An 18,070-nucleotide genomic window follows, 5' to 3' on the forward strand; every position below is an offset into this window, starting at 1 on the left:
CTTTGGCAAAGCCGTAGCCAGGGAGGTCCACCAGGTACCAGCTGCCGTTGATCAGGAAGTGATTAATCGTCTTGGTCATGCCTGTTGGTGGACATGACGGGCAGCCGGTGGGAGGACGGGGTGGGGCTCAGTTGTTGTCAGGGTGGCCATGCAGCATTGTGGAGGACAGCACACCACAGGTGAGACCACCAATCATTATCAAACCTCCGCGCTAGACCTGCAGCTGCATCTATCAATGCACACGGGTGCAAAACTGCATCAGTAGCACCACAGGCAACACTCGTGCGGCCCAGCAGGCCTCGCACCAGGCTCCTTGGAAACGCGTGCCAGCTGGGCGCTGCCGGTCAACATGTTGACGAGCGACGACTTGCCGACGTTTGACCGCCCTATCACCGCAAATTCAGGGTGGCGGCCGTCCGGCGGGCAGCCACGCAGGTCAACTGAGCTGCCGACATACACAGCTTTCTTGACTCGCGAGAAGTCGCCGGGCGGCAACCGCGGTAGCGAAGGGCTGTCCGACGAGGCTCGCTTGCTGCTGCCGCTGCTGGGCGCCTTGCTTGGCGGACGGCCACCACCTGCCGAAGGCGCCGATGTTGATGGTGACGCTGCATGGCACACCGTGGCCTCCCGTGTGTGAATGCATTGGCCGCCGCTGACGCAGACGTTGAACAAGCTGCCGTTGCCGCAAGCGGTAGCGCTCCAAGCACCACTGGGCCGACTGAGCGGTCTCAATAATGGCAGCCGCTGATGACCATAAATGCTTGATGTGCTGGTCGAGGCTCCAAGCGAGCCAAGTCTGCGCTGCTGAAGCTGACAAGAAGTCATGTCTGATCTAGCGTGCCTCATGCATATATATTGGCATGATATTTTTGGAAGTTCCTACGATTTGTGTCGCAAGGTACACGCGCGAAGTTCTTTGTGCTGCTGCAGCCAGTTGCAGTGCGGTTGATTGAGCTTCCAGAACAAAATACCTTGTCGTTGTGCACAAGTACTTGGGAGCGGGAGGCCAGTGATCCGTGCTGCTGCGCAGCGATGGCCACGGCAGCGGCAGCAGCTGGCGACACGGCGCAGCCCAAGCGCTCTGTTTTCGCTTTGGCGCTTGAAAAAGCCCCGGCTGCCAGGGACACAGAAGACACCATTTTGACAGACGGCTTCTTGAATCTCTGTGACCTCATCATCCCCGTGATTGGTGGGCAGCGCAGCCGTGGCCAGCGGTCAGGCCTGCCTTGACACCCTCCCGCAACTTTGGCAGGGCTGAACCGAGGATGGCACAAGCCTGCCTGCATGCATGCAGCATGTCCGTCGTCTTCCGCGCGATGTCAAATGCAAGTTTCACCGTGTGCATTGTGCCTCTGCCGCAGAGTCCTTCGGCAGCGCTTTTGCCATCGTCCGGGGCGACATATCTGGCAACATTGAGGTGAGGTCCCTTGGTGTACTAGTCATGAGGGATCAGGTATTGGGGCAGTGGGGTGTGGCATGAGGTAGAGAGAGTGTCACACTGGCACGCATAGTTGATTTACGGTCCCGGCCAGCTTTACAAGGGGCGGCTGATGGGGTGCGGAGTTGTTGCAACAGAGCTGGTTTGCAGCGAGCTGTCTGGCAGCTCCGTCTGTGCACACCGTGCACCGAGCAGCAGCTGCCCATGAAAGCGCTTGTGCACGTGCATGCCTGTGTGCGCATCCAGACAAGCGGCCACCAGCGCCTGCCCTATTCCCAGCTCTAAAACACCCCGCCAGCGATCTGTTGTGACAGGCGGCAGCTCAACTTCCATGCCCCACCCCATTGTCAACGTCTCACCCTGCGATTCGTCTTCATTCAACGCCTCTACCAAACCCATGTTTTGCCCATGCACAGCGCCTGCGGACGCGGTATGCCACCGACCCCTCCAAGTTTTCCAAGCTCTTCTCCATAGTGGACGACGAGGTGGCGCGGGGCGATCAGAGCCACAGCTCATCATGCACCAAGGGGCTGCTGTGGCTCAAACGGTGGGCCACTGGGGCCCTTGGCAAGGCGGACCTGAGTTGCTTCGCGGAATCCTTGGCGTTTCAAGGGGATGCAACTCTGTACTCGTCGGCTGGCAGCCCGCACCTTGAGCAGGGCGATGCCCAGGGTCACCCAGAAGTCAACTCGTGCACACCTCCATGCTCGCAACCCTCCTCCTCCTCCCTATCCCCGGCCCTAACCTCTGCAATTACTACCTCTCATCACCACCCAGCATCACTGATTTGCATGATTAATCCCATTCCCACTTGATCTCCTTTGCCACGCACCCCTCACAGGGCGATGGAGTTCATGGTCCAGATCCTGCGGCGGCTGGGTGACTCACCGGAGTCCACCCTCAGCGAGGCCGTCAACGAGACCTACTACGCAACACTCTACAAATTCCACGGCTTCTTCGCATCATCAGCATTCAGGGTGGGCGCGTGGTGTGCCCTGTGGTGTGCAGCTGTGGCATGGAACACTGGCTGGATGTGCACCTCCCCTTGCGAAGGCCCTGCTGGCACAGGCTTCAGACGTCGCAGGGCCCTGCGGTATTGGAGCCCCTCTGGTTTTGTCGTTGGATGGTCCTTGGCATGCTGGCGGCAATCCGATTTCTTCTGCACAACCCCTTTGGGCCGTGCTGCTGCAGAAGAACCCATCATGGATTGCCATTCAATCCCGGCTTTTGACGCCTCCTTTGACTCTCAACCCTCGCGCACGCAACCCCCCCTGCAGGTCGCGTTTGCGTTCGTGCCCAACCGGGGGCCGTTCCTGGAGCGCGTGGCGGGCGGCAGCTTTGACGAGCAGACTGCAGCCGAGATGGCGCAGTTTGTTGAGGTCTTCACGGGGCTGCTGGCTGAGGTGCACACCTTCCTGGTAGGTGGGGCGTGCGTGAGTGTGCACGCGCGGGCTAGGGGGGCCTGTGTTGAGATGTCCCAAATGAGGCTGAGCTGCTGTGCTGCGCAAATTGCAGTGGTTGGATGGCCTTTTGACCAGTGGACGTACGCTATATGACAGAGGTTTGTCTGCCAGGGTTCCCCTGTCGCACCAGTATGTCCTGGCTCACCTATGGCCGCCTCAACCTGACGCTGTGGCGTGCCATGCAGGACAAGCGGGGCCTGGACGATCCCTGCAAGGTCTGAGGGCTGTGGTGGCTTCTAATGCTAGGCTTTACAGCTTGCACGGGCAGTGGCACCATTGTTCTTGTGCTCGCAATTATGTGCGCGATAACTGGGGTTTTTTTTTACATGTTTGAACCTTCTTTTGGGTTGCAAATCCTCATGGCTCCGATCTGGATTCTGGCGCTCGTGACCCCCAACACACATGCCTTGACTGAGATGACGGGGGCCTCTTGAGTTGCTTAGGACCAAGGCCTCCCCAACAATGGAAATAATAGAAAAGTGCAGTTTCCTTTGTTTTTGGAATCGCAACAGCATCACGGCAGTAACCATCTCAACGCCCAGCATACTAGCCTTCTTGGTTGCAGCCACTTCTGAAGCAGCTATGATTACCTGCGGATACCACATGCCGATTAATAACATCATCATTACTACTGCAACAAGCTTGCAAAATTTCAGCTATATCGTGTTGTACGGGTGCGTTGTGTCAAAACCCCACCTGAGAGGTTGAGCGCATTTCAGGCTGGTGATGCTTGACCCGTGGCTGCATGTGAGGCAACCGTAGCCACTTGTGGTTCCCTTGTGCCAGAGTGCCACTTACACACAGCAGCCCATGATGAGCAGCAGCCGCAGCGAATGGTCCCTTGCAGGCATAATCAGGCTGAAGCAAGACACATACGTGTTGCCAGCACAGCAAGCGGGGCACCGTTCGGGCCGGCCGTGCAGGTTGTCTGATTACAGCAGCAGGCCCTTTGAAGCGCGAATGATCGCCCCTGCAGGCGGCCAACTGTATATTTTCAGCAATTGGTGCCGCCAGCGATGCATCAACAAAGCATTACGCTGTTGCGTTTTGTATGCTGGCCCGTCTGCTGTTTGTGCGGGTGTTGCGTCGTCACGGGCTGTGCTGACGGGTTATGTACTGCGAAGCTTCATGACCAAGATGGTACGATTGTGCAATCGGCCGCCTTGGATTGGGCGCCGTGCAGCATACCGCAAACTGATTTGTTGAAACAGATCTTCAAGATGATGGCTAGAGCCGCTGATGCCCTAGCCTAGGCATTGTTTGTTTGGCATTCCTGCGCAATGTTGTAGGTACTGTATCAACCCTAAGAGGGGTCCAAACCGCAGCTAAATGTCACAGTGCTACGGTGCAACCCCGTGATTGGTGCTGGTGATCACAGGGCAAGCACTGCGGGCCTGGAACTCCTTGCGACAGCAGCCACCAGACATGTCCAGTGATTTCGTGCAATGTGAGTTGTTTTACTATCAGCACACACGTAACTTCCTTTGCGTGGTCGCCGTGTGCCGCTCTTTTTCAAAAAGGTCAACGCAGTTATGGAGCCAAACAAGAGCGCTCTGCACCAGTACTGACACACCTGCATCATGCAAACCGCAAGATGTAGCTGCAGGACCTGGCTAGTTACTCCTGGCTCCCCTAGTGCATTGCGACAAACAAGCATTCAACCGATAGACCACGGAGAACAGGTGCAGATACCACGCAGGGATACATCGTCCATAAGACGAAATAATGCGGAGGATAAGACACCAGCGATGGCGCCGATTTGCAGCCGTGGAGCCAAAGGGCCACCACTTGCCGCCAACGCCCTTGTCCAGCAACACTTCCGCGTTAGCCAGCCGCTACAAACAGCCCCAGGCCAGCCGCTGAGCGAGCGCGCCTGTTGCAAGGCCCTTCGCATGCGTGCTGCACCCACAATCTGTTGGTCCGGGCGAGCGCCGCCGCCAGGCCCCCGGCTCACGGGGACGTCAGCAGCGCCACCGCAGCCTCGCCGCCGCCGCGCTACCGGGGGTTGATGCCGAGCAGCATGTTGCCGCCGCTGGGCAGGTACACCACGTTCTGGCTGCGGCTCATGGTGTCGGCGATGTCCTTGGCCGCCTCGATGCGGCGCAGCTCAATCAGGCCCGGGCCGGCCACCTGCGGGCGCGGGTGGGAACAAGCTGGCCTGAGATAACAGCCGCGGACGATCGGAAGGGCGCCAGCCCTGCCTACCACAGCGTTCCAAGCACGGCCCTTGACCCCCGCTCCGGTGTCACTCCATGATAGGGCATTGCACCCGCCGCTCGAGCCCTCGAGCAAGATCACACGACCCCTGCGCGCCTTTGTGGCCTCGCTGATGAGCTTGGCAGACTCGCTCTCTCCCTCTGCCCTGATGATGGCGGCATTGCGCTCCTGCTCCGCCTTGAGCACCACGAAGCGCGCGCGCTCCGCATCCTGCTCCGCCACCTGGGGGCGGATCACGCGGGAGGGGGAGGGACGCGTACAGGGCAGGTGTAGGTGGCACGGGACGGGGCCTGAGGACAAAGCACGTTGGCCAGGAACGCCCGTCGAACAGGCGCCTGCCAACGGCGCCCCAGGCCGCGGCGCCCCTGCCAAATGCTTGCACTGCAGGCCGCTGCACCTCCCATTTGTCCCGCACGGCCCCAAGAAAACCTCTTGGGTGCAGCTCCCCCACTTCCCCACGCCGATCCCTGGCGCGGCGACCCCAAATAAGGTTGATTGAGACAAGGTCGCCCCTGATTTCGCCCGCCCACCTGCTTCATCTCCACAGCCTTGGTGAACTCGGTCCCGAACGACAGGTGGGTGATGGCCACGTCCTCCAGGGTGATGCCAAAGTCGGCCGCCCGCAGGGTCAGCGCGTCACGCACGGCGCGCGACACCTGCAATCCAAGCGGCGCACAATGTTGCCGATAGGAGAGGGGCTCCGCTGTTTGATTCGCTCTTGATGCTCGCGACGGGTGGAGCACACAGGGGCAGGCACTCCGTGGCGGGCCTTTCACATGCTCCTGCGCACGTGGCCGGGCCAGCATGTGCACTGACGAAAGTGTAACAGCCCATTCCTCAGTAAGATAGCGCAGGACGCATTCACCTTTTCACGCTGTGTGAGCAGCTGCTCGGCGTTGTACTGCGCCACGACGCTCTTCACCACCTCGTTGCCGATGGAGGGCAGCACACGCTCGTCCCAGTCCATGCCCAGGCCCTGTGTCGCAACGTTGCGGTGTGTTTTCGAGAGTGCATGTGTGTGTGATGGTGTTTGTGTGTGTGGGGGAATGTGTGTGCGCGCGAGGGCGAACTTGACGGCAGGGGGCCAGGTGATAGCGAACAACGTCAAATGGAGGCTGTGTGATGGCCATCGCAAGGTGTACGTAGCTGTGCTGCAGGCGCACTGTGTGTTGCAGGCTGCCATGCGCGCCCAGCCCCTTGACAGCCGACGTCCAGAGCTCGCGCCCGGTCGCACGTCAGCCCGCCACCCCCTCACGCCCACCTTAAAGATGGTGGGCAGCTTGTTCTCCGCCGGCTTGGACAGCAGCCGCAGGCTCATGTTGACCATCTGCAGGTCCTTGGTGCCCGTCACCGAGCTGATCGTGCGCGGCCGCGTGCGGATGTCCATGATGTGTGGGGTCTGCACCCACGGCACGCGCAAGTGCGTGCCCTCGCCGACCACGTCCTCCAGCACGCCGCGGAAGCGATCGAATATGACCGCACGCTCCCCACCGTCGACTGAAGAGCAGGAGCGGGGCCGAGGGCGATGGGGCGTCGCGAGGGGAAGCGGCGCACCGGCAGCGGCTGCCAGTCGTCGCTGCGTCAAGGTAGTGCCCCAAGCGCACACTGTGCAGGGCGATCAGGCCGTGCCAACCCAGTATTTAGGCCCTCACCTGTGAAAAGCGACGTCTGCAGCGCGCTGACGCCCACTCCTGCGGCCACCGCGTACCTGATCACTTTGTTCAGGACGCCGATAACAGCCGCGGCACCCTCGCTAGCCGCCATGATTATTAATTGTAACGGTCTGCTGGATCCCTGAACCTGCTAGCCCCGAGTGGTCGTGATTGTGCGGGACCACCACGCGTGTACGATAGATCACACAGGCGCGTGGCAGCGTTGTCTGGACGTTTGCTATGGTCGCAATAGGTTGCGCGGATGATTGTGGGAGCTTTAGAACCTGCTTTCAGGTCCGAGCCTGTTGGTGGCGACGCCGCGTCCGTCTGCTTTCTTTCTGACGCGCGACACGTCAAGTGCAGGGCTCATTTGTGCACATACTGCTGCAAATTGCGTTCTTCTCGCATCATATTCTTGCTACCAGCCCCAACCCCCTCGAGCAACAACGGTGTTTCGTCGAAGGAGCCCTCGCGTCGTGACCTAGCAACGTGCTGGTGCGAAGGTGTTGCATGGCGCACATGTGTCGCTTGTTTTGCGGCGTGGAAGGCTGCTGAGCCGGTTTTGCAGGGCGGCGTCTTGCGGCGGCATGGCGCTTCCGACTTTGGCCCGCATGCAGTTGCACCTGCCAGCGGCGGCTAGCGTAGCAGGCCAAGCGCCCCGCAGCACGCGTAGAGAGTGGCTACAGCCACGACTGTATTGTACCCATGGCTTTTATGCATCACAGGTGGGCACCAGGTGGTGCTCGCTGCCCTCACTGCTTGTCACCTCCCTCTGCCCGTGCACGTCCACGCCCGCAGCCCTCGCTCAAGCCAGCCATCATGCAGGAAGGGGGCAAGGCTGCAACGGCCCTGGCGGCGACCTTTGCTCTCGGCGTGGTGACGGGCTGGCTGCTCAACACCTACACTCGCAAGGGTCTGGAGTCCCTTCTGCAAAAGCTGCAGACCAGGGTCAAGAGCATGTGACTTGGCGGCCGGGCGGGCCACGGAGGTGTAGGCCGTTACAGGCTTTCGCTTGCAGCGGCGGCCTTGCATCTGAGTGTCTTCAGCTTTGCTTGTGGCTGGGGTATAAGAGTCCTACACTAAATGCCAGCTTCCCTTGACCACGCGCTCTTGCCAGCATTGTGGCACCACCCAGCCGGTGCGGCGCAACGGGGGCGGCCGTCTGACCGCGCACGCATGCCGCGCCGTGCAGTGCAGCAGCAGTGCTGTGTACCATATCCGCGGCAGCCAAGGCGCGGCCAGAACGGCCAAACAAAAATTTCGGGATCATATCATGGGATCCATCTTTTATCTTGGTATGTGCAGTCGCAGCCGGCCACTGCGACTCATGTCGAACAGACATATGCAATGTTACCCAATCGAGTAACCTGACACCAGCGAATGTGATTAGCCTGCTGGACTATGAGGCAGCCCGCATTCATTTACAGCATGTGCAAGGTGTCATCTACTAAATGGGACATAGCCAAGTGCGCACCCCTTGAGACTGCACGCAGCTCTCGCTGCGCCCCGCCTCACCCCGGCCGCACGGGCGCGCCGGGGCCTTGCGCGCGGCCTCGTCACGCCGCAGCGGGCGGTGCGCCGCCGGGCGCGCCGCCCCTGGCCATCAGCGCGATCCCACCGATTGCCGCAAACAGCGCCACCCAGCCGGCGGCGTCCCACCAGAAGTCGCTGATCCCCAGGGGGTCCTTGGCGCCGCTGCCGCCGGCGCCGCTGCCGCGCTTGCCGCCACGGCCTCCGGCGGCGCCCGCCTGGGCCTGCGCCTGCGCGGAGGAGGGGTGTATGCTTGAGAGGTGGAAGGTTGGTACGGAGGACATGGGGGCCCAGCGGGGTGAATGGGAAGCGACGACTGGCCGCTCACCAAGTGCCAGGGCCCCGCCTTTCCCACCCATCACAAGGCCAACAACCGCAACGTCGGTACTTCGGGAAAAGCACTCGCACCTCCCCACACATGAAGGTTTTGATGACATACTCAAGCGGGCTCAAACACCCCCGCCGCGGCCTGTCAAGTTGTGTTGCCAAGCAACAACCAGTCCCCACAAAATCCCATGCGTATGTACCTGACGCCTCCCACCCTCCTCAATCACCGAAATCATCAACCCCCCACCTGCTGGATCTGCGACTGGATCTCATCGTAGTATTCCGGCGCCTTCTCACACATCTCAAGCGCCTTGCGGTACGACTCGTTGTTGGGCTCCTGCAGTACGATGTGCCGTAGCAAGCCGCACCGAGTCACGACGCGTCACGGCCCCACAGCACCCAACAGCTGTCAACCAGGCAAAAGCACATGGCAGCGGGCAAGGAGCAAGATGTCCAGGAGTTCCCAATCGGCCTAGCGATGCGTCCACCGAGCGCTTTCTCGACAGGCAGACAAAACAGGGGCGTGCGTGCGCTTGTGTCGGGCCTGCACTGCCCCTGCGCCGCAGCTGCGCCGGCACCGCGCCGCGCCCGCACCTTGTCCTTGCAGGCCTGGAAGACCTGCTTAGCCAGGTTGAACTGCTCCAGGGCCGCGGCCTTGGTCTGCTGCAGGAAGCCCTGGGGAGCAATGAGCGCCGGCCGTAGCGCCGCAGTTGAAGCAGGATGCGGAGTGGCGCAAGGCAATGAATGTGGGAGCGCGTGGCGCCTGCACCCGACCGCCCTTCGGCGGCATCAAGGCCGGTGGTCTGCGGGCGGGCCGGGCCAGGCCGCACCAGAGAGGTGTGGGCGTTGCCGATGCACCACTGGGCCTCGGTGCGGCTGGGGTCCAGCTTGAGGGCCTCGTTAAGCCGCTCTACAGCCTGCGGTGATGGGCGCGGACGGGAGCAGATGCAGCAGATAAGCGGCGTGCCGTAGGGCGCACCTGGCTGCTGCCAGCGCCCCTTGGGTGGGAAGCGCCAGCGTCGTTGAAGCGCAGAGCTTGAGGGCTTGCCGCGGTCTCATCACTCTCAAACACAAGGCACCTTCCACAACACAATGTGCCCCATATCGACCCAGGCAGCACGAGGGCTGCGCCCCACGGTCCCTCACATCGTGGATGTACTGCACAGCATCTTCGCCCTGCCGGTAGTGCGCCAGCTCGAGCAGGGCGCCGCCCCATCGCACCAAGGCCTGGGGCCGGGCGGGGGATGGGCGGGGCGAGGGTGGGCATGCGATGGAGGGGGATGAGGTCCGGAGGTGCGGGGTTGCGTGTGTGCGCGTGTGCAGGTTTGTGTGAGTATGTGGGTCGCACACACGCACGTATGTGGTTTGTGCAAGTGAACGTGTGCGCGTGCATGTCTGTGTTTGTGTGTGTGTGTGTGTGTGTGTGTGTGTGTGTGTGTGTGTGTGTGTGTGTGTGTGTGTGTGTGCGCGTGCGTGTGGGCGTATACGAAGGGTTTAATATATTCATGATATATTAATACACGCGTGGCCCTGTCGTCATGATCGCCGTGGCGGCGCCGCGCATTCCTTTCACTCAGTCGAACCCACCTCAATGCCTGCACGGCCATGTGCTCGTGCGCCCTGCCGACGCCTCCTTGATGCAGTGGCGACCAAGGAGTTTGTCTACGCGGGAAAAGACGGCTTCGAGGCCCTCTCGGTGCGCCCCGGTCCCGTGCCCCCTCTCTTTGAGCACCGGCCAACAAAAACGGTGGTGGGGCGGCAACGGCCGACATAGCGTCAGAGCTCTGCTGGCGCATAAACGCGGTGCTTGCCAGTGTCGCCTGCCGCGCAAATGCTCCGGCTCATCTCTCCTACATTCTATCTCCCTCCGCGCAACTGGCCGTGCGGCTATTCGCCCTCACAGCCCCTCCCTCCCCGCCCATGCGCGCCTGCCGTTCACTCCCTGCAAGGGCCCTCACCCTACCACTGTGTTGCAGGCGCTCCCCAGCCCCCCCCTGCCCCCTCCGTCTTCACCTAATCCTTCTGCCCCCCCACCTACACCCCCCCCCCTACACACACACACACAAGAACAGTCGGCCCCCGTCCTGGTGGACGCTGAGCAGTGCATCGCCCTCAACACCGCCGCCCGCGACTACTTCTACGTGCTGGAGGTCATAAACAAGCTCAAGTACTCGACAGGTGGGGTTTTGCGGGCTGTGGGTGACAGCGTGGCTGGCCAGCGCAGACAGGGGAAAGGGGGTTTTAGACACGGCGCGCGTGGCGCGATTTCGCTGCTGGCCGGCGCAGGTGCCATCGGGTGCAGCCGGCTGTGGCCTTGGTTTCTTGCATAGTGTCTCCGTAGCCGCACCGTCCTTGTCACAGGCAGCGTTGCGATGTACAGAACACCATCTACGCAGCCTTTATTTGACCCAAGCGATCCTTGCGACAACATACGGCACCGCGCCGCTCCCGCCTCTGTGACCTGCGTCACGCGGCGCTGCAGGCGCTGCAGGCGCTGGCGCTGAGGAAGGTGCCGCCTCGGAGGACGAAGGGGCGGAGGCCGACGACTCAATTACGCTGCGGCGCCTGGGGTCGTTCGCGCGGCACTGGAAGCACAGAGCCACGGCGGGGGCGCACATCTCGGCGCCCGGCGGCCAGGCGGGTGAGGCCATGGGTTGGCGCGGTGGCGGGGCCGGTCGCCGGCCTTGTAATGGAGCCGCGGGGATTTGGGAGCGCCGGGCGGCCAATTCGTGCGCTGCGCCGGCCTCGGTTGAGCCGTGTGCCAGTATGTGGGCTGCAGAGTGCCGCCTGGCCTTTGCTGTGCTGCCACAGGGGTCCTTGCCAGGGCCAGGGCAATGCGCTGCTTGGTGCTGGCCACGCGGTACTGGGAGTGTTGGCATGCAGGGCAGTGCGCAAGGCTGATCTCTGACAGTCGCGCCATTGCAAGCACATGTACGGGTGCCTACCAAGTGACTGTGCACTACGACACATCGCAATCGCCCACTCCCCTCGCACGAACCCACCCCGCCCCAATCTACAGAGTCCTCAAAGTCGGGCGCCCGCCGCGACGCGCAGCGCGTTGGCACCTGCGTGCGCGATGCTCTGGGGCGCTACGTGATCGCCCCGGCGGTGGAGGGCCGCATCGTCTGCCTGCAGCCGCTGCCGGAGTAACCCCATCCGGTGCTCGCGGCGCTGCGATGCAGCGGGCGGCGGTGCTGATGCCCAGGCCCTTGATGGCGTTTTTGAAACCACATGCTGAGAATATCGTTGGGATGGTGCTGTTTCAACAAGATCTGTGGTGAAATTTTGCATCCTGCTCAGCACAGCTTACAGTACTTCCATGACCTGATGAGGGGCGAGCACGTACAGCAGGTGCTCTTGGGCACGTGCCACGGCCCCGACAATATCGTATGTGCAAGCTTCCCAGGGGAGTAAACATAAGGCTCCTAAAGACGAGAATAAACGTAAGCTTTCCCGCCGCCTGCCTGGTGACGCGGCTGCGGGCATCAAGCGACGGGCGAGAGGCATCACACCCTTGTGGCAGCTTCGGCATGTGCCCATCAGACATGCACGTGTGTGGCGGCCAATTTGCAGCTGTACGTGTATGGAGATTTTGCAAGTGATCACAACATAAAAGTCTGCCGAAGCAAGCAGTCTGATGATATCTGTGCACGATAGAGCATGCAAACATGCACAGGCAGCACGCTAAACCATTCAACCAGGCAGTGCGGCGGCGGGACATTGCGCGCAGAGAGGCGCGCTGCTTCCAGCAAAACATTTTTCTGGGTAGGCGCTGGGGCCACGGGTAAGTGGTGTTCTGCGTTCAAGGAAAACGGCAGCACCATACGGCGGTGCAGGCCTCATGACGGAGGCTACAGTGGTGAAACGCTGCCATGCGCTTGCAGGGGTTGCTTTAGATGGGACCTCACGTGGCCTGTTGCATCCGTCTGCAGCAGCGGCGCTGGTGGCAGGCAGGCATGCGGCCAAGTAGGCGTCCGCCGTCGCAGCCCCCGCCGCCCTGGCCGGTCAGGGGGTTGTACTGCGGGCGCTTGGGGTCGCGGTTGTTGCTGCTCAAGGGGGCGACGCACCTGGGCCAGGGTGGCGGAGGAAGTTGGGGGTTTGCGCCGGTGTGGGGGGTATATGTGTTTCAAATCACTGGGCAGCAGCTTCACGGCGGCAGATGTATTCCTGATGGTGCGCATGTGGTGGCCGTGCTTTGGGACCATGCACCGCACATGCAAGGGCAGCAGCAGCAGCAGCAGCAGCAGCAGCAGCAGCCACAGCAGCAGCAGCAGCAGCAGCAGCAGCAGCAGCAGCAGCAGCAGCAGCAGCAGCACCGATGACATGATTCCACCCAACCCCCGGACACCCGCCACCCAAGCTTCAAACGTCGAACAGCACCCAACACCACGCAACGTCCTGGCCCCTCCCAACCTGGCCAGGCGCTCGAGCTCGCGCGGCGCCGCCTGCTGCCGCCGCAGCGCCTCGGCCCGTGTAGCCCGCTGCGCCGCCACCTTGCTGCTTTCGAGGTGGGACGCCTGCAGGCGCTCCACTGCGGCGGCACGGCGCACCTCGTACACCAGCGTTGGAGCCAGCGGCTCTGCGAGGAACGGAGAGGCAGGGCGTGCACACAGGGCTGGGCCACAAATTTAGTTGTTCGCCACAAGTTTCCCTACCCGCAAAGTTTGCAGTCATTGCAATGGATGGATGGAGGGCGGGCGGCGTCGCGTCGAGTCGTGGGTGAGAGGCGCGCCCCGCCGACAGCTTGAGCCAGAACATGTGGTTTGCAGGCAATGATCACACCAAACGCGGGCATGATGGACCTTAATCGCTTATGTTTTGTATGACTGACTCTGCGGAGTCGCACCTTCGCTGTCGTCGTGGCGGGAGACAATGGGCAGGCTGGCTCGCGCTGCCATAGATCGCCGGACCCTGGGCCAGACGTACACGAATAGGAAAGCCATGAATAGCACACAGCTCCAGACAGCCCACGGTGGCAGCGCCATCGGCTCACGACAATGTCTGCGTATAATGATGTGTATACTATGTGAAGTCTCAGTGCTTGTGACAGGCTCCGATTGGCCTGTAAAGTAAGCTCAGAAAACTCACAATGTGAATGAAAATGGCTTTCAACCGGGCAGGGCTGCTGTTTGTCTGTCTCAGGGAAGCCTTAAACCCTGACAGGCTCAGGGTTTAGGGTTTAGACAGTCCCAGGGTTTAGGGTTTAGACAGGCCCAGGGTTTAGGGTTTAGGCAGGCCTACCAAGAGTTCTGTAGCAAGTGCAGCGCAGCTGCTAGGGCAGGTGTTTTTGTGCTGCAGGATGCTGTTGCCAGAAGGACACCGCTGCAAGCACCACAGTCACCCCGCCGCCTCGACTTGTGCTGCTTCGAAGCCAGCACCGCCCCTCCGGCAAATCGCCCACGCCTAGTCCTTTTTGCCCACAAAGGACGCCCGTGCTACAGCAACTTACATTCAAGTTCCACAGCTGCTAACGCGGCTGGGGGGTGCGCACTCTGCGGCCCTCCAGCTGCAGCTGCTGCCGCCCACATAGGCCGTCATATGCATCGAGCAGCCACTCCCGCAGCCCAGGCACCTCGCCGCCGCCGCCGTCCCCGAAGCCACCGCTGCCACCGCTGCCGCCGCCCACAGGGCTGCCGGCGCTGCTGCTGCCGCCGCCTCCCTCACCCAAAAGCTGCCTCACTCCCCGCAGGTCTTCCAACGTCGCCTTCGAGCTGTCAAACGAGCCCAGCAGCTGCCGCCAGCAGTCCAGGCGCTCCCGCCGCCAGCAGTCCAGACGCTCCCGCCGCCGCTCGTCGTCATGTGGGCGGCTGCCCTGCTCCTGCTCTCCCTGGTCACAAGCCTCTTCCGCCGCCACTCCCTCCTGCTGTCGTTCCTGCCGCTGCTGCTCTGGCGGCTGCGCGTCCTTTTGCGGCCGCTGCTGGTACGTCTGCTCCTCCTCCTGCTGCCGCTGCTCGTGCGCCTTCATCCACGCTGCCACCGCTCCAAGCGCCTCTCCAAACGGCGCCCTCCTGGCCACTGCCTGCACAAGCTCCAACGGCCAGCAGGCAAACCCAGGCAGCCGGCAGACCTGGCCCAGCGCCGCGGCAGCCTGCGCGTACAGGCTCGCCTCGCACGCGCGTGCGCACAGCCTGCAGGGTGGAATGTGGGGGCCGGCGAGGGCTTAAAGACAGGGCAAACGAGATGGCTACAGGAATGTCAGCCCCTCAATGCGCATGCGTTGCCATACACGGCGTCAACGAAGCCTGCGCAGCAGTTGTATGCGGGACGTGCATCAGGGCTCCTGGGCGGCGCCGCCCCCTGCGCCCCTCCCGGACGAGCCTCACACCGCAGCGGCCGCACCTGTGCGCGGCCGGCAGCATCCCGCAGAGCGCGCCTGGCACCAGCCGCGCCGCTGCCAGCCACGCCAGCAGCTGCCCCGCCAGGTCGCTCCGGACCTGGTACTGGTCTGCCAGGCCGTACAGCTGCGGCACGAGCGGCAGGGGCACGTCGATCGCGCCGCCATACATGTGGCTCAGCAACAGGTCCACCGCGGCCGGCTCCGCCTCTTGCAGGGTCACTTCTGCCGTCCTGCTCTCCACAAATGCGTCGCCGCTGAGCATCCTGTCGAGCACTGGCGACGCCGCGGCGAGCACGACGCGGTGCGCGGGGAACTCGGAGGCGCCGCAGCGCAGCAGCGCGTCGGAGAAGCGCCCGTCTCGCCGGATGGGGGCGAGGGCGGGCGGCGCGTGCGGGGGCGCGGGGACATGCACGTGGGTGAAGGTGCTGGCGGGCTCGGCCGGGGCAGCGACGAAAATTGCCTGCGGAGCAAGGTTGCATGCATATGGATGTGTGTGCATGCGTGCGTGGGCTGATGTGCATGTCTGTGTCTGACCGGAGCGCGTTTTGGTGATAGCGCCGTGCCATTCGCAGCATAGCAGCTGCTCCCACCCTCGGGTGTTCAACGCGTCATTAATCAGGCAGAGTGCGCTGGCCTCCACGGGCAGCTTCGAGCCCAAAACAGATTCGCGCCCACAGACCTGCAGCTTCCGGCCTTCCACCAGCCGCGCCTGCCGCAGCGCCGCGGAGGCGGGCAGCTTCTGCATCGCATGGCGCCCCGCCCGCACAGGCTCGCCAAGCCACGCGGCGATCTCAGAGCGGTCGCCGCTGCGCGCGCCGGATAGGATCACTGAACAGTACAGCTGCGGGGGGCCGTCGTCTGGGCGCTCGTTGGCGGCGCCCGGGGCCGCAGCTTGGGCGCCAGGATGGTACCCTAGGTAGACGAAGGGTGGGTAGTTGTGGGCGCCATAGCCCGCACCCACGCCCGCAACAAAGCCCGGACCAAAGCCCGCGCCAAAGCCTGCGGGCTGGGGACCGGCGGCAGGGGCGGGCTGACCCGCGGCGCCGGATGGGCCTGCGCTGCCGCTGGTACGCAGCCGGGGCAGCGTGTTGATATGGAGGTCAATCGAGCCGCTGTGAGGGGACACATCCAAGTCGAGGGAGAATCGGTGTGACACGGCGCCGACCGGGGTGGTTGCGCCAGTTGCAGGACTGCGGTCGGCGAGCACGACGGGGATTGAAGCGCTGCAGACGCTGCCCATGTCTACCATATCGGCCTCCAGAGCGTCTAAGTATACCACCGATGCCACTGCGTGCGACATGGCTGGGATACGCCGCGAAACCTGCTCGGGGCGTCAAGCAGCCTGCGCAAGGACGGAACAAATCTGGGCTTCAAAGCGCATCAGCAACAGCACCTTGCTGACGATGAAGCTCTGAGATAAGATGCGGTATGATGTAATATGTTGTCTGTCTGCTGGTTGCCTGTGGCGCAAGCAACCGTCACCCTCTCTGGTCCTTGCCTATGCAGTTGGTGTACGGTAGTGTGCGCCGCACGCTAGAAAGCAACACGGCATCTCCATTCTCGCTTCCGCTTGCCCTTTCTTTCTGACGCCCACAGGCCTCATGAATCCAGAACTTGCGCTGCGCTCTACAGGGCAGGCGCCGCATTACACGACATTGACCTGCACCCGGTGCCAAGAATTGTTGACCACCCCCCGCGCATTCCACACGGGCCCCGCCGACTCCGGCTGCGTGTTGTAGTTCTCGTCCGTCGCCTTGACCACCACCTCCAGCTTCCCGCCGGCTTCCACGCCCTCCGGCAGCCGCTGAGTCAGCGAGTACAGCGTCTTTGCCCACGCACGGCCGGACGAGTTCGTGGGCGGCTTGGTCAGCTCTGCGGGCGCCCAGGTCTTGCCGCCGTCCAGAGACACGTCCACGCGCACAATGTCGCTGCCGCCGCCGCTCCATGCGTAACCCTTGACTGCAGGCGGTTGGATTGCAGGTCAAATGGAAGGTGATGGGTGTCAGGCGACGAGGTTATGGGAAGCGGAGCGCAAGCTGCCACGGCGCGCCTGCCGCTGGCCGCTGGCGGGCCACTGCTGGGGCAGCCAGCCACGAGAGCCACGCGCACCGGCACGACGCGGCGCTGCCGCAAGCAGCCATGAGTGCGCACTCAACGCGCGCCGTCCCCATAGCAGCTGCAACCCCGCCCCCTCCCCTTCTCCTCGCGTCACCCGCCCTGCCCAGGCCTGACCACGGATGACGCAGCGCGGCCTCACCCGTGATCTCGCCCTCCTCCAGGCTGACCTCCTCCCCCTTGGCTGGCAGGCAGATGGCCGACACGACATTCAACCCCTGGGGAGGGAACGGCAACAGTAGAGATTATATTGAAAACGCATCCAGTCGGTGCAGGGCTGCGTGGCGCTCTGCCTGCTGTAACTGGGGCTATTGCTGCCGGGGCCGAGGTGTTGCGAGGAAGGCCGAGCGCGCAGGCCGCCGCGCCAAAAGCCGGGCGCACATGGCAGGCCCAGCTGCCGGGGCGCAGTCAAGGGGGCCGCGGGCTACGCGGGGCGTGCAAGGGGTTCAAAGCGGCCCTTGTCTCTTTGGGCACCTGGATGGCTGGGGCGCTCTTCCAGTCCAGGTTGTCCCAGTCAGTGCCGGGTGAGAAGGCCTTGTAGTCGTTCTGCTGCCAGAAGCCCTGGGACTCCTCGTTGCTTGCCACCACGCGGCCTGCGCATGTGTGCGTGTTTTGTGCGCGTGGGGTATGTGTACATGTCAATGTGGCCTTTGTGTGTTTTGTGTGGTTGTCCATCTCATGCGAGATATATCGTGTGAGTAATTGTGTGTGCGTGCGTGTGTGTGTGTGCGTGCGTGTGTGTGTGTGCGTGCGTGCGTGCGTGTGTGTGTGTGTGTGTGTGCACGCTCATATGCGCGCGTCTGCGCGGGTGCATGTGCGTTTGCGCATGTGCCGTGCGGCACATATGTGCACATGCACCCGTACATCGCGTGAGCAGCAACCTCACCAGCAGCCACCCGGCCGCCCGACCTCGAGCGTGCAGATCATCAGCCCCCAATCCGACCCGCATACTGTATCCTGCCTATCCCCTCCCCTCTACGGCCCCCAACCC

General features: G+C 62.7%; 6 protein-coding genes across 6 annotated transcripts in view; 2 read left to right on the forward strand and 4 right to left on the reverse strand.

Moving 5' to 3' along the window:
* Positions 1-1,032: 1,032 nt before the first annotated feature.
* On the forward strand, positions 1,033-3,122 carry MNEG_5280 (Pleckstrin homology domain-containing protein; the record flags this gene model as incomplete). The annotated part of the gene is made up of 6 exons (XM_014046239.1): positions 1,033-1,189; positions 1,362-1,417; positions 1,855-1,985; positions 2,280-2,415; positions 2,716-2,856; positions 3,087-3,122. 6 exons carry the CDS (start codon positions 1,033-1,035, stop codon positions 3,120-3,122), a joined length of 657 nt encoding a protein of 218 aa, XP_013901693.1.
* Positions 3,123-4,896: 1,774 nt separating this feature from the next.
* MNEG_5281 (Prohibitin-1) lies at positions 4,897-6,882 on the reverse strand (the record flags this gene model as incomplete). The annotated part of the gene is made up of 6 exons (XM_014046240.1): positions 4,897-5,031; positions 5,200-5,340; positions 5,649-5,774; positions 5,984-6,094; positions 6,380-6,615; positions 6,771-6,882. 6 exons carry the CDS (start codon positions 6,880-6,882, stop codon positions 4,897-4,899), a joined length of 861 nt encoding a protein of 286 aa, XP_013901694.1.
* Positions 6,883-8,326: 1,444 nt separating this feature from the next.
* MNEG_5282 (import receptor subunit TOM20-3) lies at positions 8,327-9,730 on the reverse strand (the record flags this gene model as incomplete). Its single annotated transcript, XM_014046241.1, has 5 exons — positions 8,327-8,530; positions 8,875-8,964; positions 9,222-9,302; positions 9,458-9,544; positions 9,707-9,730. The coding sequence occupies 5 exons, from the start codon at positions 9,728-9,730 to the stop codon at positions 8,327-8,329; spliced, it is 486 nt and encodes a 161-aa protein (XP_013901695.1).
* A 488-nt stretch (positions 9,731-10,218) lies between these two features.
* On the forward strand, positions 10,219-11,777 carry MNEG_5283 (hypothetical protein; the record flags this gene model as incomplete). The annotated part of the gene is made up of 4 exons (XM_014046242.1): positions 10,219-10,323; positions 10,700-10,805; positions 11,110-11,268; positions 11,647-11,777. The coding sequence occupies 4 exons, from the start codon at positions 10,219-10,221 to the stop codon at positions 11,775-11,777; spliced, it is 501 nt and encodes a 166-aa protein (XP_013901696.1).
* Positions 11,778-14,094: 2,317 nt separating this feature from the next.
* On the reverse strand, positions 14,095-15,226 carry MNEG_5284 (hypothetical protein; the record flags this gene model as incomplete). The annotated part of the gene is made up of 2 exons (XM_014046243.1): positions 14,095-14,755; positions 14,967-15,226. The coding sequence occupies 2 exons, from the start codon at positions 15,224-15,226 to the stop codon at positions 14,095-14,097; spliced, it is 921 nt and encodes a 306-aa protein (XP_013901697.1).
* A 1,383-nt stretch (positions 15,227-16,609) lies between these two features.
* Positions 16,610-18,070, reverse strand: part of MNEG_5285 (sulfite reductase) — a gene marked incomplete at both ends in the record, with an annotated part of 2,572 nt that continues 1,111 nt past the window's right edge. Inside the window, 3 exons of the mRNA XM_014046244.1 lie at positions 16,610-16,923; positions 17,222-17,297; positions 17,554-17,672. Coding sequence (XP_013901698.1) covers positions 16,610-16,923; positions 17,222-17,297; positions 17,554-17,672 — 509 coding nt within the window. The remainder of the gene's footprint in view (positions 16,924-17,221; positions 17,298-17,553; positions 17,673-18,070) is intronic.

Source organism: Monoraphidium neglectum (assembly GCF_000611645.1).
Source record: "Monoraphidium neglectum strain SAG 48.87 unplaced genomic scaffold scaffold00778, whole genome shotgun sequence".
NCBI classification, from domain to species: Eukaryota; Viridiplantae; Chlorophyta; class Chlorophyceae; order Sphaeropleales; family Selenastraceae; genus Monoraphidium; species Monoraphidium neglectum.